Source organism: Oxyura jamaicensis, chromosome 14 (assembly GCF_011077185.1).
Source record: "Oxyura jamaicensis isolate SHBP4307 breed ruddy duck chromosome 14, BPBGC_Ojam_1.0, whole genome shotgun sequence".
NCBI lineage: Eukaryota > Metazoa > Chordata > Aves > Anseriformes > Anatidae > Oxyura > Oxyura jamaicensis.
This window is the reverse complement of record NC_048906.1, coordinates 3,121,963-3,147,311: the sequence shown is the minus strand read 5'-3', so window position 1 is coordinate 3,147,311 and position 25,349 is coordinate 3,121,963. Positions and strand designations below refer to the sequence as shown.

The 25,349-nt window shown below is 48.8% G+C and overlaps 2 protein-coding genes across 3 annotated transcripts; one reads left to right on the top strand and one right to left on the bottom strand.

Moving 5' to 3' along the window:
* Positions 1-349: 349 nt before the first annotated feature.
* COPS3 (COP9 signalosome subunit 3) lies at positions 350-14,253 on the bottom strand. 2 transcript variants are annotated; one of them, XM_035339440.1, is made up of 12 exons: positions 14,114-14,253; positions 12,132-12,261; positions 10,366-10,478; positions 10,197-10,246; positions 9,311-9,403; positions 8,438-8,617; positions 7,089-7,229; positions 5,988-6,161; positions 4,973-5,059; positions 4,522-4,635; positions 3,845-3,925; positions 350-3,593 (listed from the first exon to the last, which is right to left on the bottom strand). In XM_035339440.1, exons 1-12 carry the CDS (start codon positions 14,166-14,168, stop codon positions 3,540-3,542), a joined length of 1,272 nt encoding a protein of 423 aa, XP_035195331.1. In that variant the 5' UTR covers positions 14,169-14,253; the 3' UTR covers positions 350-3,539. The 2 variants fall into 2 exon arrangements, with proteins under 2 accessions (XP_035195331.1, XP_035195332.1); XM_035339441.1 differs by lacking the exons at positions 12,132-12,261; positions 14,114-14,253 and having other exon boundaries at positions 9,311-9,471; positions 10,366-10,453.
* A 1,536-nt stretch (positions 14,254-15,789) lies between these two features.
* Positions 15,790-23,752, top strand: NT5M (5',3'-nucleotidase, mitochondrial). Its single transcript, XM_035339625.1, has 5 exons — positions 15,790-16,548; positions 19,517-19,617; positions 19,907-19,967; positions 20,321-20,435; positions 20,633-23,752. Exons 1-5 carry the CDS (start codon positions 16,282-16,284, stop codon positions 20,788-20,790), a joined length of 702 nt encoding a protein of 233 aa, XP_035195516.1. The 5' UTR covers positions 15,790-16,281; the 3' UTR covers positions 20,791-23,752.
* The last annotated feature ends 1,597 nt before the right edge of the window (positions 23,753-25,349 follow it).

The following is a 25,349-nucleotide window of genomic DNA, read 5'->3' as shown; positions in this document are numbered from 1 at the left end:
AAGCCCATCTAATTCTAGAGTCTGTCTTGGAGAAAAGTCAGTAGCAGCACTTTCCAAGGAAGACAGACGGCACAAAAAAAGCCAAACTAATACTTCTATGTGAGACAGTTCAGGAGAGCTTTGAGAAGCTATCAGTAGAACTTGAACAAATCCTGAGCACAGGGCGCTGCCACCCGCAGCAGACAACTAGCAGCCTCCCGCCAGTCAACCAGAATCACATCCTGAGAAGCAAAAAGAACAAAAGACCCCCCCCCTCAAAAAACAAACAAACAAAAAAAAACACCACTACGAAATGCAAAAGACCTGCTGTCTCATTCTTTCAGGCCAACCATTTAAGACAAACTAAGAATGACTCGTTTGTTATCTTTATTTTCCAATAGTACATTTAAACAACTTCTCAGGACTAACCTCCTCAGCCAGTTTGGCCATGCAGAAAACATTTCCTAGGTTACACAGATCACCTACGACAACACACACACGGGTCGCAGTTGTACTGTCGGATAGAGAAGGGAAGTGGTATAGGAGGAGGCAACTTGAGGAAGCATGTGGCGCAATGGGAACTACTGCAGGTGTGTCAGCAGAGGTCACTAACTAGGGTTCCTCGGTGGCACAAAAGCAGGAGGGGTGATTGTATACATACAGCTTCCAGCCTGTTTGTTGTTGTTTTTTTTTTTTGTTTGTTGAAAATATTTTATTACCTGCTAAGCATAACTGAACTAGACCCCCCTCCTGTGGCTACAAGGTGCAGTTGCAAGACTAATGCTACCTTCAGAGCTGCAGCTTCTCTCCTTGCTAATTAAGATGCTTGAAAATATGAGTTAGATACCAAAGCATGCACTCAGTATTTTGTGAACACATCTTGTGGCCATGCATGATGAGAAACAGCCACGGGCCCTCTGAGAGTCTAAGTTCAAGGGCACACAGTGTTCCTACATTTGATCAAAAGTCCTTCCCTGCAATAAATACAAATTAAAACCAGAAAGCTCAAGTGTTCTCTAAGCATCTCAGCTGACCACAGCCCATGCAATTAGTTCCAACACGTGAAGAAGCTACTTCATTAAAAATCTGTCTTAATTTCAACTGTATCTCAAGACACGCAGATGCCAGACCGTATGCATTTATCAAACCATTACTTAAAAGCCCTTCCCGAAACACTTCTGGTGAATGCTTTCTCTTTACTGATTCTACAGGTGGGACCCGACTTTGAGTTTTCAACAGCAATCAAGAGTTTAACAGCACAACTATCCACATCAGCAGATGAACCTCAGCAGTTCTTTCAAAGCATTTGCCTTCTTAAAAATGAGATTAAGTAGTGTAATACATCATTTGAAAATATTACATATCTGACATCCTTTTGATGTGTAGTACGGATTTATTTTATCTACTTTAGGAAAAAAAAGAAAATATAGCAGCTATTTGCCAAGTGTGTATATTAGTTTGCCATTCACCAGCTTTCAGCAGAACGTTCATACTCACTAACAGGAGCCAGCAGTACAAAAGCTCAGGCACTGCAAAGTGAGCATTTCTGGTTCTTCTCAAGCTCCATGAAAGCATTCTGCATACCTTCTCCCCCTGGCAAGTGAGCCCTTGGCGATGAAAGGCAAGCCATCCACATTTTTGTGTACGTGGCAGTTTGGGGTTAGTCATTTGCAATACTCGGAGTACTGCACATAATTGTAAACACTTCCACAGCCCAGCTTTGTGCTCGAGCCCACAGCACAAGTCATCACGTATTTAACACTTCCACAGTACCAGAGCAGAAAATTGCATAAGCAAGTTCAGCATTGAAATCACTGCAGGATTAACTAGGAAAAATAAAAGTTAAAAAAAAAACAAAACATAAATATCTTTAATTACAAGGCTAGTAAGGCAAGTTAGGAAAAAAAAAAAAAAAAAACAGATTTTGCTTTAGGTTGCCTTCAAATATGGAAGTCACTATGATAGGAAGCACGAGGTCTCAATGGTGAGCTACTAACACTATGGACCTATGCCGTGTTCACTACTAAATTGCTATTTTATACTTTAAAAACTTCATTCACCACCTAGAGAACAACCTGGGGATAGTTCTCTTCTACTAGAAAGCATACTGCTGTCACAGAGGCTCTGCCAGAATTAAGAGACAGGTTTTAAATAAAAACCCCGGCAGTTCTGTACCTGCACTGGAAGCACAAATGGATTATTTTCAACCATGGGTGACCTCAATACATATGAGTTGCACACAGCAAGAGCCAGAAATGCTTAGCTCCCACTTCAGCACCTGAAAAAAGCTGGCAGGTTAGCAGTAGCAAGCAGCTCCTATTCAAGTGTTTAAGCAGGAAGCACTGGATGCTGAGCTTCTCACATTCTGCCTTGATGACAGGTGTATTTATGCCCAATAGTAGGAGATTTGCACGGATATGAAGTGTTTCAGAGGTGACTGAATAGTTAGAATCTTCAGATATATGAGAGCTACAGAAAAATAAAGAGACCATTGATTTAAGGAGTGAGCACTTGAAGAATCCGACAAAGTTTTTGTTTGAAATAGTGAATTAAATAAAAACTGGATGCCATTCCAGCATCCGAATAAAATCCTGCTTTTTTAAGATAGCTGTATGGAACTCCATCATTAAGAGTTTTCTTTGGAAACAGAGAAATGATCTATAGCATGGCCTTCAGTTAGAACTGATTTCCACCACAGAAAAACAGTACAGTAGCGTGTTGAATACCTTCATGCTGATTGTGTAAGAGCAAAACTTTAAATTTCTTTCAGTGGGAACAACTTCACATCCAGCATCCTCCAGAACACACAGGTCTTCCAAATATCCTTGTTTAGGCCTAATAAATTTGATCCAAGAGCAAACATCATTAGGAAGCGTTTTGTACCAGCAACTTATATTCATAAACAGCTATCATGTATAGATTCCCTATAGAGATTTCCGCTTTTCAGCAAAACCTCCTACCAAGGACTCATTAATATGCTTACCCTTTTGGTAAGAACATGGTTCTCATTTCATCACTTAAGAGACAGCAGCCAACTACACCAGGTATATGCAAATTATGAAGTAGAGATTTTTTTTTTTGACTTAGACTCCACCCCTTCTCCCCCCACCATACAATATGATAAATCTGCACTTTGAGCCAACCTTAAATACAGAATGAACCAGTAATTATCCTGTAAGCGAACCAATGCTAGTTTGTATTCTTCCCTGAATAACACTTTTTTTTTTCTGCAGAGGAGGAAAAAGAACTGCTACAGAAACACTGCAACATTCAAACCCTTTAAAACAAAAGGTAGATTATTTAATGCATTAACGATGTTAATCTGAAGATAAATAAATCCACAACAGACTTTTAAGTTTCTTTTGAGATTTCCTTTTTCTTTGCAGAGAATATTTCTGAAATTGTACAGTACTGAAAGGGTGTTCTTTTATTTTCTCAATGTCCAGGTGAAAAGCAAGCTCAGTTCTCTCTGCTCTCTTCATGGAACTCCTCAATGCCCTATTCCAGGCGTGATTCTCTTAAGCTTTTACTTGAAAGCGGAGTGGTGAGCAACATTAATTTCAGGAATAACTGGATGGTTTGGTCCCTGAGTCATCTTCTTGAGAGCCCATACTCTGGAAGAGAAAGAGTTATTTCTTTAGAAACGGGTCTGAAGATTTACCTTTGAGACAGACATTTCTTTGAAGTTAACAGGTATGGAAATTAAGTGGATGTGAAATAACATGCACTTCTTTTATTTTAAACACGATGTTTATGCACATTACATTGATGTGGAAGTGTTAACACTATAAATACCAACATTCAGCACAGCATACTCACTGCACTCAATTTGTTACAAACTTCTACAAAACACTTTATCAATTACCTTCTGCACAAACTGAGGGTTCACAGTGATCTCTTGATCCATGGCTTTCAGTCGTTCATCAAGCTCTATACATTTCAGCATCTTTAAAAAAAAACACCAACATACTAAGCTGATTACTTTGTCCAGCTTGTACAAGACCTCCAAGATATTTCATGGCTGTGCTACATAGAACCAGCAAGATTTGCCATCACAGAAGTTCAGTGTGAAAATCTTCTCTGCCCTCATCTCCCCAAAGTGTCATACCGTTTTTTATTCCCTTGTTTTGATCCATGTCTTCCCAACAATCCTTTTTAAGGCCACTGACTGACAGCCCCATGAGGGTCAACCATCTCAACCTCGAGGCATGTTATTAACAGCCAGCAGAAGTGATCCTTGAAGTCTGAACCTAAATACCATCTTTCTAATCCAGTCAGTTCCGAGGAACTTCACACTACCAACATTAAGCAGTCAGCCTACTAAAATGTCTTAAGCCACACTGAAAATAACAGGGAAGTCACTGACAGTAATTGGCTATCAACCTAAAACCTTTAAATACCGGTACCATAAAACAGCAATGATTCATAGCTCTCAACCTCTACATGTAAGTTACCTACACTGACATCTCCCAGCAGCTTTGTGATTACAGACTACGGTTCTTCAGTAGAAATTCCGAAAGTATTAATATCGTAAAGATTTACCTCCTGATCAATGTTATGAAGCATAGCTGGATTGTTATATTTTTCAGGATTATCATGGAAACAGACCATACCATCTTTCTGATTAATACTTGCAAAGATTTCACCATCTTCTATCTGAAATAAGAGAGAGTTTAATATCAGGTATCAGTAAGAACAGAATTTCAGATAACTACGCATTGAGCCCTTGTGGAAACATCTTCAACTTATCTGCTTTTTATTTCTTAACAACCTCCTGAATACAAAATAATGCACGCCTTCTTTTAGGCGGAGAACATCTGACTTTTTTGAGAACAACCTAAAGACCACAGCAGACTGACAGTATTTCCTTCAACCTGATAAAGCACGACTCTTCAGCCATTCAGATCACGCACTGCCAAACCAGACACTTTAAAAGGCTTTCATGGGATCATTTTTTTAAGTTAGTACAGTTCTGTCAAGTAGCACGTCTTACCATGTGGAGGACGTATTTTTCTGCTTCTTGGGGCCCCGACAACTGCACTCGACTTGCCATGTCTTGTAATGACAATGTTAAAAATGTCTGAAATTTAGAAAGTACCAAACCATTGAAACTAGATGCAAGAAACTCAGTTCTTATTGCAAAGATAATCTGTTATACTGCACACGTATGCAGACCAAACTGATGGAGTCATTATTCCACTTCTGCAATCCCTCCCGCCCTCAAGCTGTGACCATATCCAACCTCTTCCTCCACCTTTAAACATAAATAAGGTGATTGCCTATGACTTCCTATGACTTGAACTTCCTTCAAGAGATGCATGCATTGCATTGAGTTCTCTACTGAAACTAACATCATTTCACCTTGCCAAAAAATAACTTTCCCCTAATCATCTTTAAGGATTAATCCCATCTCTTCAGCTGAAGGAGCACATCACTACGCTGTTTCTGGATTTCCTGTTACTACAGACACTTCCAAAAGCTGTCTCATTCGCTCATTCTTATCTAATGAAGTAAGATGTGAAGTTCAGGTTTCCTATTTTTGGAAAAGATGGAGGTCATGTGCAGCAGTGCTTACAATTCTTTTTAAATTACATATTAAACTCTCACAGACTAAGCTCCCTCATTTACAGTAGAAAGAACAGTGACTTAGATCAGGGTGTTGCCAGAGGTTTCCATATGGTTTGGAAGCTCCAGTACAAGAAGGAAGCAGATAAGCAGATATATACCTGTAATTTAGATTAAAGAGCCATCCAGAGCAGTATCCAAACCCCTCTGATAGACAGATGTATTGAACCATCTTTTAAAGAATGCATAAACAGCCAACAGAACTGGTTTTCTGTATAAAGCATCTTAAAGCCTCGATGCTACCTCACAGACATGAATCTGCTTTAGTTATTTCATTGTGACTTTATTAAATTATCATTTTGCTCTCATTTGAATAAGTTTCAGAGATACTCTCTAAATCATTCAATTTCTCAGCAAAACAAACAAAAAACCATATATCTTACCTTGGTTAGCCTCTGAATGTTCTTTTTGTAGAGAGATGACAAGCATTGCTTAACCAGCCCCATATTGTTATCCCTTGTGAATGTTTCGCTGTGTTTGTTCACCAGATTTCGAAGCTCCGAGGGTTTATTGGTTGAATAAACTTGCGCTAATTCATGATAAGCATTGCTAAGGGGCTGCAATTAGAAAAATGAGAACTTTTCTTAAAGAACATGGTGTTCAACCAGCCTTACAAATTCTATTCACTGCTTCAACATAAGTCATACAGATATAAAAGGAAATTTAAGTGTGCTCAAGTGCCTCTCAAAATACAGGTGATGCCCCTACAAGTCTTCAGCACAACCACAGATCCTCATACACTCAAACTGTATTAGTGCAGTGTGAGGCATTGTTCAAGGACCTGTGTATTTTAGTTATGGCAGAGCATGACAAAGAACATTAGCTGACCACCAGCTGAAGTAAGATGAATTTAAGATTAGTAGCATATCAACTACTCACATCTGGTCTATTATATTTGTTCTAACCTCTAAGACACTGTCATCCTTGATCCCAATGAATCCCAGCACAGACAATACAGAACCAGAGGGTGAAGACTTTTTTTTTTTGTCTTCCATCCCACACTTAATCAGAATGCTTAGTGACTCCAAAATCGAGCCTTTTTGGAAGGTTCAATTCATTACTATAAAGCTGATGCTTTGGAATAAACAACTTTACATTTCTTATTTCAACTGCATGAAGTTGCAGGTTGAACATTTTTACAACCGTGGCATTGCACATTGAAAGCCAAGTGAAACCTGAGTCATCTTTGAGTTCTTAAGTAAAAGGTCAGTCAGGGGACGTGTAGTTATCAGCAAAGAGAGTATTGATAATTACAGAGCCGTGTTCAACCCTACAGCGTGTAAGGGATGTAAAAGCTGCCAGACAATCTTTAGCCATTGTAGACTAGAAAGAAAACAAGAAATTGTACTCTAGCACACTGCGCGTTATTCTGCATGATCTTCAACATAAAACGCTGCCATCAAATGTGGGTAAAAAAATTCTTGCCAATGCAGTTTACAAATTCACCTGTTTTTTTATTATTTGGCTGTTTTTGCAAGACTTACCTTAATGAATCTACCAACTATTTGGGAAGTATATTTTGGTAGCTGTTGAACTTTGCCAAGTAGTATCAAAGAAACTAGAATATACTTTTTATATGATTCCAACATAATATGACTGACTGCCATGGCTGGAGTAGTTATTGCCTAGGCAAGAGAAAAAGAAATAAATCCAGTTTAATATACTTACTGGTAGATCACAGTAATTACTGTATTAACCAAATCTCAATTTAAAGCTGCATGCAGAAAGGACAATGATATTAAATTCACCTTTGAGTTTTAAAGCTTATTTAACTTCTGTCAAAAGTAAATTTATCAAAAATGTCCTAAATAAGTAAATTCTACACAAACAACTCAAAACGCATCAAGTTACAGTGATGCCTGCCTTGCCATGATGCATAAAATCAAATGGAAAAACTTCTTTCCTTGGGATGAATCCGAAGTTGTACTATAGATCACCTGTAGCCATGCGTTATGAATGATTACACAGTTCCCGTGGAAGCTGCATTGATACTGTAAGTTAGTATTTTATAATTTGAAAAAGGATTTCATAAAGATATTACATCATATACCAAACCAATATTTGGTTTACTCCAACACTGTTACTCAACAACTCACCCTTGTCTACAGAAGAAACTGATGCAAAATAACAAAATGCTGCACAATTGACTTTTTTTTCCACTGAGTTTTCCCAATTTTGTTACTTTTTTTCCACAGAAAAAGTAAAGCAGCAAATACTGTAATAGGCTTGAAGTGCAACTTCCATCATAAAATTAACAAAGGTCTTAGAGAGCAAAACCACTGAGCTTATTTTTCTTTAAAAACGTGTAATTCCGAGTATCAGCTTTTAAACTCTTTCTATGCTAGCAGTAATAAGCAGGCATTTGAAAAATATTTATAGGGAGATAAATTTAACATCAACCTTTGAGTTGCATAGTTTTATGGTGTAAGAGTTACTCGGCTGTAAGCGACCTTCTTAAAAGAAAACATTTCTCAAGTCACTTTGTTTTACTTTGTACGCTACAGGGTACCACTTAGGCCAAACCCTTCATGAAACAGCTAATAAAATAAAAACTAACCCAGATCATTTTTATGTACAACTGTGATGCACACACATGCAAAAGCAAAGCCAATGTGAATGATGAACAGCAGGATAGACCTATTAATAGAATTGTATCCTAAAGGTTAAGAACAAAAATAATCAGGGCATGCTTGTACTTTATACTAGTACACAGCTTTCTTTTCTACCCTTCATGGCAATTCAAAGGTAACACGTTAACCCAGTGCTATTACACATGCCATTTTTGCCTTCTAGTTCATCACAACGCAGACTTACCCTTTCAATTTAAAGTTACCTGTTCATAAAAGTAGAGTGCTCTTTCAAAGTTCTTTAGCCCAGTGTATATCATCCCACCATAGTAGTAGTAACATAAAAAGTGCTTTGCATCATATGCCCCATTCTCTTTACAAATATCCATCATGTCCACATCTAGATACGGGAGGGCAGGTTTAAAGCATTTTGCTAACAAACAGAGCTATAAGAAAACAGATCAAGTTTTCATAAATTAGCAAATTCTCATGAGGAAGAAGTTAAATGAACTCCTCCAAGAGCTCAGAAGCAGTGCATGTCAGTAATGGTATAATACAGATTGTTCATTGTAAGGTGGCATTTGAAAAAACATTAACGCTGATCACAAACTGTTGTAAGTTATCCAAATCCTAAAACAAACAAACAAACAAACTAAACCAACAAAGCTGCTTGCAACTCCAGGCCTTCCAGATTACTGTGCTGGCAGCACTAAGTATTGCACTGAACATTCCCATCCAACCCTAAATCCCAGGAGCCAAGAACGAGACAGAAGTGCATATCCAGGCCAAAGACACCGAGACAAACATGCCTTTTGTCAAACTTGAGCAAACAGTATCTGGCCACTGCACTCACACTGCCTAAGAGAAGCTGTGCATGACTTTCAGCCCAGAGAGAAAGTCATGAACAAAACCGAAGAGCCGGGGGCACACGCTGAACATTTAGAACAAGGAGAAAGGTGTTTTATTTCAGTGTATCACATTATTGACTACTGGAAAAGATTGAAAAAAACAAACACAAACACCCAAACCCACAACCAAAAGCTACTTTACATTGCAACACGTGAATACGCATTTCCTCAAAGGGTTATAGGTATTCTAAAAGCTTTTACTCTCAGAATAAGCCCGTATGTTCTTCTTACCTGGCAGAGATCTGCATGTATTGAGGTCAGCTGGTTTGTGTTCATCTGCATCTTGTCTATGGCTTGTCTGAGAATGCTAATTCCTCGCAGGGGCTGTCAGAAATTACATCTCTTTCAGATAATTTCTCATAGATGGCAGCACATTGGATCTTATGTTGACACTTACAAATGAAAAATAACACTAATTGACAGGTTCCATTAAGTAGTAGTTAACTTGAGGTTCCCTTTTTGTAGGATACTGCAGTCTCTCAGAACATAAAATCAGTCTTGGCCATACAACTCCTGATAAACTAAATAAAGGCATCAATTCTGCTCCACAAAGACAGCCTCGTTGGGAATACATTCATTTGCATTGATAACAAAGCCTTTTCTTGACCCCACAGCACTATCTAAATTCCCACTGAATACAGAAAGGCAGGGCTCTCACTTTATTTCACTTAGAATAGATCTCTACTTTCATTTGAAGCTAGATTTCACTCAAAATGCCCTCAAAAAGTCAGCATCTTGGCCTTAGAACAAGTGTCCCTTACATTTTAAGGCATTTTGGTATGGATGTTATATAACACTGGTGAGAATATCACTGACTCACCAGTGCTAATAATTTTCACAGCTCTCTCCTACTCATGCATATATTGCCTGAAGAACGTTCTTGGTACTAGTGATTTCCTGGCTTGTGTGTGAGAGCGTATTTCTAGGCGACTCTCCCCAAAATTTTAACATAAATTTCCCTTAAAGAAATTTTAAAATCTCACTTTAGGTTCATTACCTCTCAGTAGACTTAACACATCAGGAGCTGCACAAAAGTGTTTAGCATTAAGTGAGTAATGCCCCTTTTAAGAGCTTGGATATGTGGGTAGCTTAGTTGTACTCAATGATGCTTGCTCACCTGTTTTCTCTCCACAAGGGCATTTGTTAACTGGTGGCACAGGCCAGCAACTAAACATGGCAAAAAAAACAAAGAAACAGAAAATAAATCAGTGAAAAAAGAAAATCGGTAAAGCCAAACTATCCCAAAATATGTAAATTTTGATTGTATAGAAAACTCTTTAACTTACAAGTGTCTGTTGCATATCTAATGTGTTCCCCATTGCAAGTGCTGATAAAAAGCTGCACCTGTGAGAATAACGTTTCGAAGTCAGGGATGCTGGGCATAGAAAACTTCACAAACCTAAAACAAGACAAAAGAAAAGTTTAACATTTAAAGCTTTTTGTTTATTAGTCTCCAAATGTTCAGCGCTGTCTCTGCAGATGCACAGAGCTGCTTGCAAGCAGATCCAAAGCGTTTACGACAGATGGCATACAATTTCCCCCGGAGCTGCACAATTCTCAAACGTACACTTTCAGTGCACACTCCTATTAGGAATCTAGCGTGAATCACAATTTTGAGCAAACCATGGCAAACAAAGACCATTTCCCCTGGTACAATGACTACAATCATAACAGAAACAGTAGCTAACAATCATAATCTTAATACTAAACCACACAACTTCTCTGGACACTTTACCTATCCCGCAGCCACCTCCTGCCTGAATGTGCTACAGCTTTCTTAACCATTACATTATTAGGCTTCTATCTCCTGATAAGAGCTCCTTCTCTTCCCTTCCAGTTTCTCTCATCTCTGCTGGTTCCTCAGCACCCTACGGGCTGCAGACTTGCACACTGCTTCTCCTGTAAGATGAGTTATGATTACCCTCATCTGCATGCCATGCGAACTCTAGCTACGCACCCTAGAAATGTCACCAAAAAACAAACAAACCTATTTAATGCTGTTGGAAGGCATCCAACCCTGCCCTTACTTGAGCTGCTCTACACTATAATAGGCAGCTCGAGCCTACCTACCATGAACTGCCATTTCCCACCAGGGTTACAACTGTCCTTTCCTGTCTCTTCACAAAGTCTTATTTCGCGAGTTTCCCACGCCAGTTTCAGCCAGGAACACTTTCCTACCTGCTTCAGTGATACCACCTCTTCAAATAATAATTGTACATGTTCTTTCTTACAGCTACTTTCCTTTCTCCACCTCAGATGCCCTGATTTTTGTGAATTCAAGAACACATTTCTATGAAATGCTAACGAAGTTAATATTAAGTTTATTATCTCTATGCAAAACAGCCATTTTGCTTCAAAGGGGTAACAGAACAAGCACGTGATTTCTGATCTGCCCTTTAAAAGAACATTTTAAAATATAGCCACAGACACCTCACTTGTAGTGAGGTACAACTGGAAATGACAGTTTGAAGTTCACGGCCAAACCTCAGAAAAAAAAAAAAACAACCACCAAAAGAAAACCAAAACCTCTCAGTGTCACCGAGGCAATCCAAGGATTATCTTAAACTACAGACAGCAGCAAGACCCTCGGTGCTGCCTGCAGACAGATGCCAAGAGCTATAAGAACCCCTGTGTCACTAGGGAAGAAAGCCGAAAAACCACGTTGCTTAATGCTCACAGCTTGACTTACAAATGTCCTGCCAACCAAATTTTAAAAGTCAGCTTTGTATCTTTTTGCTGAACAGGTAGGGAAAAAAAAATACTTACACAGCCATGAACAAGAGAAAGATCCGGCCTTAAGGAAAACAAACCTTCCATACCACCTTTTGGCAGTGATGGCATTTTACAGGCTCCTGATTTTTTTTTTCTATTAAAAGCACCAATTGCTGTGACATTTCTTCTAATAAAACGTGACCAAATGCAACTCAGCACCACTCTGAGAAACGCAGACTGATAATGTTTACGTCTGAAGGAGAAACGTTTGGTTGGTAATTCAACGTGTCGTCAAGAGTTTTGGCACTAGAATAGTTAATAAAAAGGAAGCAACACTTACAAGACAGCAAGAACTCCTAGCGAGTGTTCCTGCACATCCAGGGCACCAAGCACGGTATCCAGGTGGGAGAGGTTTTTTGCTAGCAGTTCTCCACTTTTATTGATCAGTTCACAAAGCTGGGTCATTTGCCCTGAAACACAAAACATCCTTGTCAGACTCCAGTTAGGAGACACTCGTGCATTCCTGTACTTCATCACACCTTGCTTCCCTTCGTAATCTGAGGAAGAGGCAGCATCACCCCAAGAATTTACTCTTCTGCAGTATGACAAGCACAAGTTTTCAACAAGCGAGGTACCTACACACAGGAAGCTTTTCCTACGGTGACAGCGAAGTTTCTGGCTCTTGGCACTGCAAAGCGGGGACCTCCCTCTGGCTTTATGATGAACTGCTTTCAGAACCTTTGTTTCTTTTTTCCCTCTGAACTACCAGAATCAGAACTAGGTCTTTCTGAAGCAGAGCTCTGTTTTAATGTTCAATCCTTGCAGATTAGAAAGAAGTTCTTTTGCCCTTACAGAAGTCTTCCTAAATTAAGGAATAGTGCCCCCATTCATAAAGAATGACAGCATTCTCAAATCTCTGGCCTTTTCCTTTGAAAAAAGGAATTAAACCTGGGAAACCTTAGCAATAAAATGTTACCTGTAAGTAAGAGAGGGATCCAAAAGTCTAAATGTAGGCCCAGAGCCCAGGAACCCCAGAAGACCACCCCAATATCAGTCCTCTACATACAAAAAAATCCAGGTGTCAGCACAGAAAGAAACAGGGCTTGTAAAACTCCGTGATTTGGTAACGCCATTGAAGCGTTGCAAAACCTTACTTCTGGTGCCCTCCTGAACAGAGGAATTTGCCCATCCTGCAGCCATCAGCTAGCACTGCCTCTCCCCCCCAAAAAATCCCAACCGACCAGCCCCACAGGGGGCCTGACTAGATGTCCGTTTATGCCATCTCCTGTGCAGCTGCACGCTGACAGCCAAGGACCAGCAGCACCACGAGTACACGTGCTTCTCCTGGGGGCTCACGTGAGCTCCAGCAGCCCGTGCTGCCTGGCTTTACTTTTTGACAGAGAGCATCTATCTGGCTAGCAATTCCGTAACAAACGGCTTCCCCTTCAACCTTCTGCACCCACAAAACCTTATAACAAGAAGTCCTCCCCGTCCCCCTAAACGCATACGAAGAGTTGTCATCTCCTGTTACACGCCTGCATCTTGTGGGTACAAACTGTCACCTGCAATCCCCAGTAAAAGCACCACACTTTTAATAACTTAAACCAAAGCATGAGAGAATCTGAGCTCCACCCAGAAGTAACTGCAGAGAGAAAGCCTGAGGCCACAGAGGACAGCATCAGTTTTTGATCACTCCCAGGGGATGAACACCCAAGGCAGAGCACACGTTTCAGGGAGCATCAAGCCAAGACGTAGGGAACACCGTGCCCAAACGCAGGCAAAGTTTGGCAATGAATCTGAGAAGGTCTAAGAGGGGATCGTAAAATATTCTGTGGGTATTTGGCTCTGGGAACTCCGAGGCTTTCCTTCTCTCACCCTCTTCCACGCTAAGCCAAAAACCCTCAGCGCCCCAGAGCCGTGGGGCGGGACCGCTCTGCCCGTGCCCTCTTACCCCCCCGGATTCAGCACCCCCAAAACCCTCAGAAGACCCCCCCAGCCCCAAACTCCCCGGTACGGCCTCCCCGACGCCCCCCTCCCCACATTCACCGGGCAGCACCGGCGGGGGGTGCCCAACTCATCCCTCCCTAACCCCCCAACCCCCCTCCCCTCCCCGCATCCTCCCAGAGCCCTCCCAGCGCCTCCCCAGCGGGCGACCGAGGCACAACCGTGACAGGGCCAGGCCCGGGCCCGCCCCCAGCCGGCGGAGCAGGGCCCGGGGAGGGGGGACGAGGCTCCGCCGGCCTCCGCCGCCCCCTCGTTAACCACCCCCCCGAGGCCGGGGGAGGCCGGTGGGGCCCGTGGGGGCCCGGTGGCCGCGGTCACCTTGGGCCGAGAGCTGCCTCACGCTGTTGACGAACTGCTCCAGCGCCGACGCCATCTTGGCGGCTGGCGGCGCGGCCGCGCGCGCTGCGGGCGGGGCGGGGCCGCCGGTGACGGAGGGGGGGAGGGAGGGAAGGAGGAGGAAGGAGGAGGGAAATGAAGCGGAGGTGACGCCTCCCGCAGCCAATCGGGTGCCGCCGCGAGGCCTCCGCCCCGCCCGCCGGTGCCTCGCGTCATTTCCGCCGCCTAGGGAGAGGGGGAGCGGCTCCCCCCCCGCCCGCCGCGGTTGCCGGGGTAACCGGCGGCAGGCCGGAAGCGCCGCCCCCCGGGAGCGGGAGGCCATCTTAGCGCGAGAAGCCGTGACTCAGCAGGGCCGCGGGGTGACGTCGTGATGGCGTCACGGTGGCGTCACGCGTGGGGTTTGGGGCTGCTTCAGGGCCCTCCCGTGTGCCTGTGCAAGGAGGAAACCTTTCTCTGTCGTGAAAGGCGTGTGTGTTCTGTCACTGCGCAGTCAGAGAAATAAAGCATGAAATCCCGGTCCTTGCACTGAATCACAGAATTAGCACAGAATTAGCACGGAATTAGCACAATTATCGCGGAATTACCACAGAATCAAGGTCGTTAAGCACCTCCGGGGTCATCTGGTCCAACCATCCCCCTACCACCATCACCCCCAAACCCCGTCCCTAAGCACCACGTCCAGCCCTTGAACACCCCCAGGGACAGTGATTGCTCGAGTGAAATAAGAATACTGCCTTTAAACTTCACATTTCCCCCCTGAAACTCATTTTTATGTTAGGTACACCCCGGCTGTCAGGAATTCTGTTCCTGAATTCACTCTCTCTTTCAGTATTCACTCCCTGACCTTCACCAAGCCACTCGCTCTCCACAACCCGTTTGCCCTTTACGTGCAACAAGAACAGCACACTCCAAGGAAAACATTCTGGAACTGAAAGATTAAATATTCTGGGTCCGCTAAGTCGTGTCGTTGCTGTCAGCCGAAATCTCTTCCTCCCCAGCTCAGCGGTTGCCTAATGCTGTTAGTCACCCTCTCGATGCCTCCCGGCTCTTCAGCAGCTTAAATCCCCACAGTGGTTTTTGGACCATGGTGATGTTTTGGTCCTGGGTCAGAACATTCAGCCCTTTACGCATGCTGTTTCTATGCCAGCACTTGGTTGTGACACCGTCTCCACGACCACTTTTGCAAATGTTTCCCATCGCTGATGAGTTTTGGGTGCACTGAAGAGCTCCTGGGTCCATCCCGTAAGCCTCCATACCGCTTTGTGTGGACGGAGCTGTCCGATCCAGCGAGGTTTCTAGGCAAACTCTCACCCCTCCCCACGACTAACTAGAAGGGTGCTATATTGCATACTGCACCTCTGCAGCAAAAATCCCCCCGTGGGTTCCCCCTGCACCCCGTCCCCTCTGTGCACCCCAAAACGTTCACCGCATCCACCGCAGCTACAGGCGGATCGGGGGGCACAGGGGAGGCAGCAGGGGGGGGGTCTGTAAGGGATTCCAGCCCTGCCTTCACCCCCGGGGACCCCACTGGGACCCAGTGCCCCGGCGGGGGACCCCAGCACCCCGGCATCGGGCGCAAGCCCCGGGGCTCTGCCGGGGGTTGCGGGGAAAGGGAGGGAGAGGCCGGGGGAGGCTTAAAGCGGCTCGGAGGCGCGGCCGAGCCCAGCTCCGCAGGGCGCTTGTGCAGCTTTAAGGCGGTGCTCGTCGCTCTCCGGGCTCGGCCAGGCACCGGGAAGAGGAACTGGGCTTTTGCACTGCCGGGTCGGGGACGTCCCAGCGCCGGGCCCCGGCCCGAGGCTCCCGGGAGCCTCCCCCCATCCCCAGACCCGCAGCCGCCTGCTCGGTGCTCGCTGCAAGGGAGGGGATGGGGCGGGGAGGCCCCGGGGCGAGGACGAGCCCCTGCACCCCCTCCGCATCCCCTCCGCACCCCCCCTGGCACCCCCTCGCATCCCCCCTGCGTCCCCTCGCATTCCCTTGACACCCCCTCGCACCCCTTTGCTCCCCCTCGCAACCCCCCTGCTCTTCTCTATTGCATCTGCCAGGGGACCCGCTTGCAAGGGCTGCTTGCTTGCAGGTTGCGTGCTTGAAATAAAAGTCCCCCCTTTCTTCCCCCAAGACCTCCCCCAGCTGCCTGAGCCTCCCTTCCCACCATGATTTTGCTGAGCAGCATCTTGCACCTCCGCCCCCCCCGGCGCTGCGGCCCCTTGGCAGGGCTGGGCAGGGGGCTCGGCCCCGCAGCGGGGTCCCGCAGGGCGCTGCGGGTGCTGGTGGACATGGACGGGGTGCTGGCTGACTTCGAGGGAGGCTTCCTCAAGAAATTCAGGGCCAGGTACCCCGACAAGCCCTACATTGCCCTGGAGGACCGGAGGGGTTTCTGGGTGTCGGAGCAATACGGGCGCCTGGGACCCGAGCTGAGCGTGAGTCTCTGCATCCCCCGGCTCCGCGCGCGGCTCGTGTTCGCTCTGCGCCCTGCTGCTGCTCCCAGAGCCCCGGCACGAGGCACCCAATGGCCCCTGGGGAGGGTGGTGGGTGCTGGCCAGAGCTCCCACCCGAACGCAGGCACAGGTCTGCATGCAGCAGAGCTTCCAGTGGGGCCTCTTGTCCCAGAAATCCAGCGTTTTCAATGCGTCTGTCTCCTTTCCCTGCATGCATGGATGGAGATGCAAGGAAAGGAGATCTTTCAGAACATCTGTTTATTTAAAAAACAAGCAAAGTCGCTTAGCTAGATTGTTCTAGCTTCGTTTTGGCCATGCCTCATTGGTTGGTACTCTCCCTGGATGGATTTATTTAGGTCCTCAACAGCAATGTATGTGGTGGGATGCAGCAGCGGAGTTGAAAGCTAACCATGCAATTGATGCTTCATGTGAGGGCTTACTGAAAATTAAAAAGACCCTAAGCCCTCCCATGTCTGAAAAATATTGTGATCCGTTTTAGTAATTAAAGCCTGGAAGCAGGAGCTCTCTTTATGTTGTACTTTATCTTTCAACAAAGGGCTCGGTGCTGCAGAAGGTTGGTTTCTGCTTCTGCGAGTTTACCGGCTCACTTGGAGGTCTGTGGCCTTATCTGAGGCTTGTAATTGCACCAGTTGAAAGGAGTTGCAGCAGATAAAATACTCATCTTTAGTGGTACAGCGGCTGGAAGGAGGGGAGCATGCGTAACGTCGTGGGCTTCCTACTGGCAAAGTCCTCGGTGGCTCGAAGAGCTGAAGGAATGATGTGTCCCCTGCAGCTGGGATCGATGAAAGGGGAGTGGAGAACATCCTCCATGCAATAAGGGCAGATGCTAAAAGTTTGATGGGGCAATGCATGATAACTCTTCAACTCCTTTATTATTATTATTATTATTATTATTTCCTGGATGTTAACTACTTTGGATGTGTTAAATGAAGTGAGCTCTTCTTGCATCTGCCATGGTAAAACCCCCAAAACCTTGGGCTGAACAAGTAACAGAACTTCTGCAGCCCAGCCTCAGGGCAGCCCTGCTTTCAGCCTTGCTTTCAGACCAGGGATAAGGAGCACACAAGCTGCTCGGTGGCTATGGGCACATGGGACGTTCCAGTTCCCTGGGTCAGGGAGCACTATCGACCTGCCAAGGAGACTGGAAAGCAGGACCAGAAGAGTCCAAGCGAATGGAGAACAGCAGCTCAGTAACACAGAGAGCCTGCAAGGATGGGAAGTTCTGAATGAGTGGGGAAATTGCTCACAGGGAGAGCTGAGAACATTGAGGTTCGCAAGCGGGGTCCGTCCTGTTTGGCACAGGGTGGGATTTCCAGCCTGGGGGATTTTTTTCTCCCTCCTGCCACAGGGAGTTATTCTGGCTCTCGGAGCCGAGCGGGTCTTTTCCTCAAGAAGAGCTTAGTTCTTCCCCCATCGAGCTTGATTGCAAAACACTTTTTGACACAAGTGGAAGCAGGATAGCTACGGAAGTCGTTGCTGTAAGAAAACACTTGAGCACCGTTTGAAGTGCTCTGCTGCATCAGGCCACGTTGCTTAGCTGTCTCTTGTGCAACCACATTCAGTACCTTAGAAATGAAACATCACTGCCCACCGATCTAAGGCAGAGCAACTGGAGTCTGCCTGGCCCTTTGGCAAACTAGTAGGGTGGCAGCTCTTTTCATGCTACCAGGAGGCGTTTCTGCTGGCTCTCCTGCACCGAATCGGTGCGTCCCTTTTTGAACAGGCATTAAGAAATGCCTGAAGAAGTCCTGCTTTTTTTCCCTCTGAGCCACTGATGTTTTCTGCTGCTCAGGCAAAGGAGCGCAATAGTGGCCTTGAGGAGGCCCGCCTTTTAAGTTAGGCATGCCTGATCTCACGTTACCTGGGATTTTTTTGGAGACGTACATGGGTTCGATTCCAGAATGTCCCATTTAACGCTCTGTGCACAAATATGTAATGGGTGTAGTGGGCTCTCTTCCCCCATCGCAGATGTAGTAAGGGCAAAACGTGGTGGGACAGTGTAGATTCCCACTCGACAGGCGGGATGAGTCTAGCTGGCCTGTCCAACCAGTCTGTTTTGGGCTATGAGCTTATTTAAGCACCATATAAACACTGCTGAGGCTGCTCTCTCCTACCCTGCTGTTCTGCAGGCTCCTCCTTAACTTTGCAATGCAAGGAGGCCAGGAGGGATCGAAAGTCCCTTTGTCCCTATCCCTCCACCCCAAATAAAGCAGCAGAGATGCTCAGAATCGAATCAATCCTTCAGGGCAGGGCTCCACCAAAACCTCCCAGCTGTGGCTGCAGCTGCTCGGCTGCGTTGCAACACCCGGCCACGGCGGCTTCCTCTGCCCACATCCATGTTGCAACACTCCCAAGCTCTCCTCCCCAAGGACCCCGTGTCTGTGCAAAACAATTGCTTTTCTGGGTGACTGAGAAGCCGTTACCTGTCTGAGGGAGCACAGGAGCTCAGGATGCTGTTCCTTAGAGCTGTGCCGGAGCCGTGGCAGGCAGCCCCTGGACTCTGTCCTCGTCCCAAGGCTTTGCCCCCTGTGCTCTCTCTTTGCTCAGCCCTCCCTTAGCACCAGGGCAGCCCACCCAGGCTGCAGACCTAGATATTGTGTGTTTCAAAGCCTTGCCTGGAGTTTTTTGCTCTGTTCGCCCGGGTATCCCCGAGGAAGATTGTCGGCGTTCATCCTGACATATATTTCATCCTATATTACACGGTCTCCTATGAGAGCAGCCCGGCTGCTATTTTAAGTGATCTGATGGAGATAAATAGGGCAGAGAGCGTCTTGAGCTGAGCTGCATCACATTGCAGCGGGGGTACCGGGCCACTTCGGCTGGATCCATGTGGAAGTTCCCCTCTGGACACACTGCCAAGGTTTCGTTTGGTTCTGGACAGCCTGTAGAAGACAGCCCTGTGCAGCAACCGCTCTCTTTCCCCTCGCAGGAGAAAGCCATCAGCATCTGGGAATCAAAGAACTTCTTCATCGAGCTGGACCCACTCCCTGGTGCTGTGGAAGCTGTGAAGCAAATGGCAAATCTGGCAGAGTGAGTAGAAACCTTCCTGGGGTATTTGGGGACGGACGGGGGAGCAGCAGTGGCTTCGCAGGCTGATTTGCCTCCTGGCAGAGGTACTGAAAATGCCGACCAGATGCCGAGTGTTGGAGGAAAGAGGGGGGTTTGACCCGCAGGGTGGTCACCAAGAGAATCAGCCCCATGCATCCCCTTCCCTTCAGCTCTCTGCTCCCAGCGAGAGTGGCAAAAGGGAGACCGTGCCTGTGGGTGGGATGCTGTGCGAGGGGGGGCTGACAGCTTGTCACCGTTTCTCTCGTGGCAGCACCGACGTGTTCATCTGCACAAGCCCTATCAAGAAGTACCGCTACTGCCCTTACGAGAAGGTGAGTGGGTCCAAAACCCCCTCCCGTACCGTGCTGCCCAGTGAAGCCCCCACATGCCTCGGTCTGCCCAGCTGTAAACCAGCAGCAACATTTCCCCGCCCCACCAGGACGTTGTTCCTAAGCATCTTCACAGCTTGGCCGCTCTGCCCTCGGCCGAGCTCTGCCGCTTGCGTGCACGTGGTCTTAATATTTCATCGTGATGCCAGAAGCTGCCTGGGTTTAAAACAGCTTGTTCTCCGGCAGCATCGGAGCCCTTCCTGCTAACAAACCTATTCGGCAGGGTGTCAGAGCTCGTGTCGGCAGTGCCGACACCTGCAGCCTGCCTCCTCTCACTGCTCCCCCTCGCCTTGCAGTACGCCTGGGTGGAGAAGCACTTTGGCCCTGAGTTTCTCGAGCAGATTGTTCTGACGCGAGATAAGACGGTGGTTTCTGCTGACCTGCTTATAGACGACAGGCCTGACATAACAGGTAAGGGCGCTGCGGGGTGGCAGAAGTGACTGTGTACGGCCCCAGGGGGCAGGTGGCATCGGGGGTGATGGGTGCTGGTCCCTGCCTGGCTGATGAAGCTCTCGTCAGGGGGTTGCGTCCACATTTGTGAGCAAGATCAAGCTCTGTGCCTTGCAGAGCAGGAACTGGGTGAGCTGACCTCTCTCCTTGCTTTGCAGGGGCCGAGCTGAACCCCAGCTGGGAGCACGTGCTCTTCACAGCCTGCCACAACAGGCACCTGCAGCTGAAGCCCCCCAGCCGCCGGCTGCAGTCCTGGACTGACGACTGGAGGGCCATTCTGGACAGCAAACGGCTGCCGCCCGGCCGGGCCACCTAAAAAACAACCTCCTGTGGCCGCCTGGGGCTGCGGCCACGCGCTCGTCACCCTGCCGAGTCCTGCTGAAGGCTGACACCACGGACAGACTGACAGATGCCGTCCCTAGAGAGGAAGAGGAGGGGGAGATGAAGCACCAAGGACCCCAGGAGTGGATCTCAGCCCAGCCAGGGGCATTTACTGCCACATCTGCACCCCCAGCATCACTGTCCTCCTCCAGCGTGGCATGGAGTGGCTCTCTGTCCTGCTGGGGCATGGTCACACCCGTGGTGGAGTTGTCCTCCGGCTGGCGTGAAGGATCCCCATCCACCCTCATCCCTGAGGAGCTGCTGCAGCTACACACACAGGGGCTTTAGAGCTGCTTTGGGAAGAAGGGAGCAGATATTTCTTTACACAAGAGCTGCAAGAGACCATGCGGGCACTTGCTGATGGGCTGGCAGAGGTGAGGGGGGTTCTTTACCCTGCCCAAAGGCTCTTCCTCCTTCCCCAGCTCTTGGCACTCACCTCCCAAGTTTCTGGGGCTGTTCTCCCACTGCTCATCTCTCAGGCTGCTCACCCTGGGCATTGCTCATGCAGCAAGCAGGCTGAGCAGTGCAGCAGAAAAGCCCTTTTTGGAAGCCCAGCAGCTTCTGCAGGAGCTCACATCTCACCTTGCAAGCCGGTGATCTGATGGATTTCCAAGCCAGGGAGGTCTGCACAATGCTGGCTGCACGGTCCATGCCCCATTTCTCTCCTCATCGTGCCCCAAATCAGCCTGCCAGGAGAGCTCTGGGTGTGTGTCCACCCAGAGGTGGGTCCTTCTGGGGATGGATCCTTCCACGCAGAAAGCCCTGGGTGGTGTAAACCACCAGGCTCAGGCAGTGGGACCATCGATGCTGCCGAGCTGATGGCCTGATGGTCTGGTTTCACCTCGGGGAAGCCAGCCGGGGCTGCGAGTGGCCAGCTGGAACAACGGGCACTGAAAAGGGAGCGCTGGGAGCAAGCGGCAGCTCGAGGAGGGGCATGTTTCATGTAGCTGTGCTTCTTGTTTCCCTGCCTGGCTGGTTCCCACCTCCCTGAGCCCGCACCGGCCTCTGAACTGTACCACAAAGCGGCCACTGCTGCTGCTCCTGCCAGCCCTGGAGAGGGGATGTCCCTGTCCTGGGGGGGACACCCAGGCAGAGCCCTGGGGACGTGCAGGGTGCAGCATGGCCATCGCTGCAGCTCTTGCAGGGGTGATTTGGGGTATCCAGCAGCACTTCTCACCCCATTTGGGATCCCACCACTATCCCCTGCTGACCTGGACCAAGGACTTGCTGACCACGGGGGTTAAATTCCCCGCTGGGACATGTGGCATGGGTCAGCCACCCCGTGTGCTGCTCGTCGAGCCTTTGGCTTCCTTCTCCTCTCTCCTTTTGGCCCCATCAGCAAAAAAAAAACAACGTGAGCTGGAAGCCACGCAGCCAACAAACAGCACATTTCAGCAGCAGCAGTTGCCCCACCACGGCTGGGACTCAGAGGGGCTCTCGAAGTCGGTGCTTCCGAATCCGTGCCTTCCCCAGCTGCTGCGGGGCCAGGGGTGAAGCCCGAATTGCTTCAGCTCTCTCTGAAAGCTGCCCCGTCTCTTGGGATGGGGAGGTTGTGTAAAGACCGTGTGGTCTGGGAGTGACGTACCACAAGGATTTAAGTTTTTTTTTTTCTTTTTTAATCCTGTTTGAACCACTTTGTGCTTCTCCAGGCACGTTTGGGCTGTGTCTGCAGTGCCAGCCCCCTGAGGAGCAGCTCTCCGTCCAAGAGCAGCCCTGGACGTGAGGGGCGCAGCTTTCCAGGTCCAGATCTTTCCCCCTTGGTGCGTTGTGTGATGCCAGGGAGACCACGTGGATTCACACCAGATATACTTGAAAGCAGGGCAGGAGTTTCTCCCTGTACGAGGCTCTGCCTGGACGCACAGAAATCCCACGTGGTCACCGTCCTATGGGGGCCATGAGACGAATTTCCATCACCCAGTGGTGCGGCCCTTTTAGTGCTCGAGCCATTCTGCGGCCAGCTGGGATGCACAGGGCTTTTATTTTTAAACACACATCTATAAAACAGAGGCTGCCGAGGAGCACTGCAATAAACACCGGGGTTTATTGGCATCCGCCTTCCCAGAAACGGAGTTCAGGGTTTGCAGTTTCCCACCCGAGGCTCTGCCTTCTGCGTGGGGGTGCTGGGGGGGGAGGTTTGCACCTGGGGCTGGGGAGTCCTTTGGGGCAGAAAGCCCGAAAACGAGCCCTGCCAGCACAGCAGTGCCATTACACAGAGTCCCCGTGGGCAGAACGAGAACCAAGGGTCAGTTTTAGTGCTGGGAGGGACGCTCCAGGCAGGGAATGGCCTCCTGTGCCCTCCTCCAGGATCAGCGTGGCACAGAGGAAGCAAGCACTGACGCTGGGACGAGGCATGGGAATTGTTGTTTTTTTTCCCCTGTTGTTGTTGTTCTTGTTGTTCTCATTTTGTTTTGTTTGTTTGTTTTTTCCTGGCAGTAGCTCACTGCCACATCCAGCTTTAAGGACGGTTTGAATTTCCTCCTCCAGCTCAGACCACTGCGTTCGCTGGTTGCAAGAACTCCTTAATTGAGCCACTTCACCGGCGAGCCCAATCCTGCCGCAGCTCGGACCCTGCCTAGATGCCACGGCAAGGAAAAATGTGGCGCAGCTCGTGCCCGAAATGTGCATTTCTGAGCCCGAGACCGGTGCTGGGGGGACCGCAGGGAGGATGGGGCATTCGCAGCAGGGCTGGGCTGTGCGTTGCTGTGCTCTCTGTGACATCCATGAGCTGGAGAGGAAATCCTGCTGGAGCTCAGGCACAGCGCGTGTCCCTGGCACTCTCAGGGCTAACCAAAGAGCGTAGATTTGGGGCTTTTCCTCTCCCTTCGGGCTACAAAGAGATGCATGTTCCCATCGCCTCACTGCAAAGGAGACGCACAATAAACTTTTCTGTGCCACAGGCTCAGCCTCTCTCTGCGGGGCGGTGGGCTCCGGGGGTGCAGCTGCCTTTGGGGACCAGGGACACCCGTGGGCTCTGGTGGGACAGGGTCCCTGGCTCTGGGGACTACATTGTGGCTACGTTTGGGGGCTGCTTGTGTGGCGGTGGCACCGGGGACATGTTCCCCAGCAAGGGATGGAGCGAGGTGCAGGGACTTGCAAGCGGCACCTCCCCTGGGCAGGGGGGAGCTGCAGCCCCCTGCCCAGGAGCCTTCGTGCCCTCCCCGCAGGTAGGGGACAAGAGACCCCCCAGGAGGTGAATGTGGTCCTGGGACAGAGCAGCACTGCCGAGCACGGAGGAGAGGATGTCAAAAGCAACGACAGCACCTCGAACATCTAAGCACTGGTGGCTGAATTGGGGCATCACCCAAAATCTATGGGAATTTTGGCTGGTCCCAAAGCCTGGGCGCGGGGTGTGGGTGCAGGCACCCCCGTAAGGACGTCACCCCCATAATGGCCCATTTTGGCACACTGTCCCGGCTTGCAGGACCCGGCAAGGGCACAGCAAGCGATGCTCTCGCCTGCATTATTCCTTAGCTCGCTCTCACGTTGGCCGATGCCCAAAGAACTCGAAGTGGGGGCTGCGGGGCCGGGGTCAGCCCAGCCGTGGGGGGCTGCGGGGCCGGGGTCAGCTCAGCCATGCCGAGCAGGGGCCAGCCTTGACGCAAGGGCTGCGGGTGGTGTGGGACAAAGCCAGGGCAGGGGACGGAGGGAGGCTGAGTCACCCGAATAACGCAGGCAGGCAGCGAGCGGAGCCAGCGATGGCTCAGCCCACAGCAGCAGCCAGACGGGGCTTCGCACCTGCGGGGCTGCTGCGCTCTATTTCGGTGTGCGGAGAGGAGCAGGATGGTGCCCGGCGTCTCCACTCGAGGCCAGGGCCTGGAGGCCAGCAGCTGGCATGCAGGAGAGAGATCCACGGGCTGCAGGAGAAATATCCACTAGAGGGGACTGTGCGATCGCGTGTGGGAGCGCGCAGCTGCCGGGCTGGCTCCGAGCAGGATCGGGCTCCTCCATGCAGCCTCCTGCTCGTGCCACCTCTGCATCCCAGCCCTGCATCCTCCAGCTTCCAGTGGGGAAGGACCGCAGCAGACCTTTTGTGCCCTTTTGGCAGCTCGCCCCGGGCCACCCGGGGTGCACAGGAAGGTGTCTGCAGCTGCAGGTGTGGGGGAAATGTGCCGACCCCAACGGGCAGCCAAGGCTCCCCACGGCTGCTTGCTCGCTCCCAGTGAGGATGGGGGAGAGATCAGAAGGGTAAAAGCTTAAAAAACCTATGGGTCAGAAGAATTGGGGTTCTATAGAGTCCATATGGAAAATATCCCCGGAAAAAATGCGGGTTGTGGCCCCTGGCATCCCTCATCTGTTGCCATCGTTGCACACTGAGGCACCAGAGCACCACATCCCACCGCTTTCCCCACCAAGACAGGGCACGGGGCTGGGCTCCAGCATCCCTGCCTCATCACGCCATGCTCCTGGTAGGTTAAAGAGTTTCAAAAGTGCCCGAGCATTTAGGGTTGCGCATGCCCAAGCGGCCATGAGCACTTCTGCGTCTCCCCCCCCCAG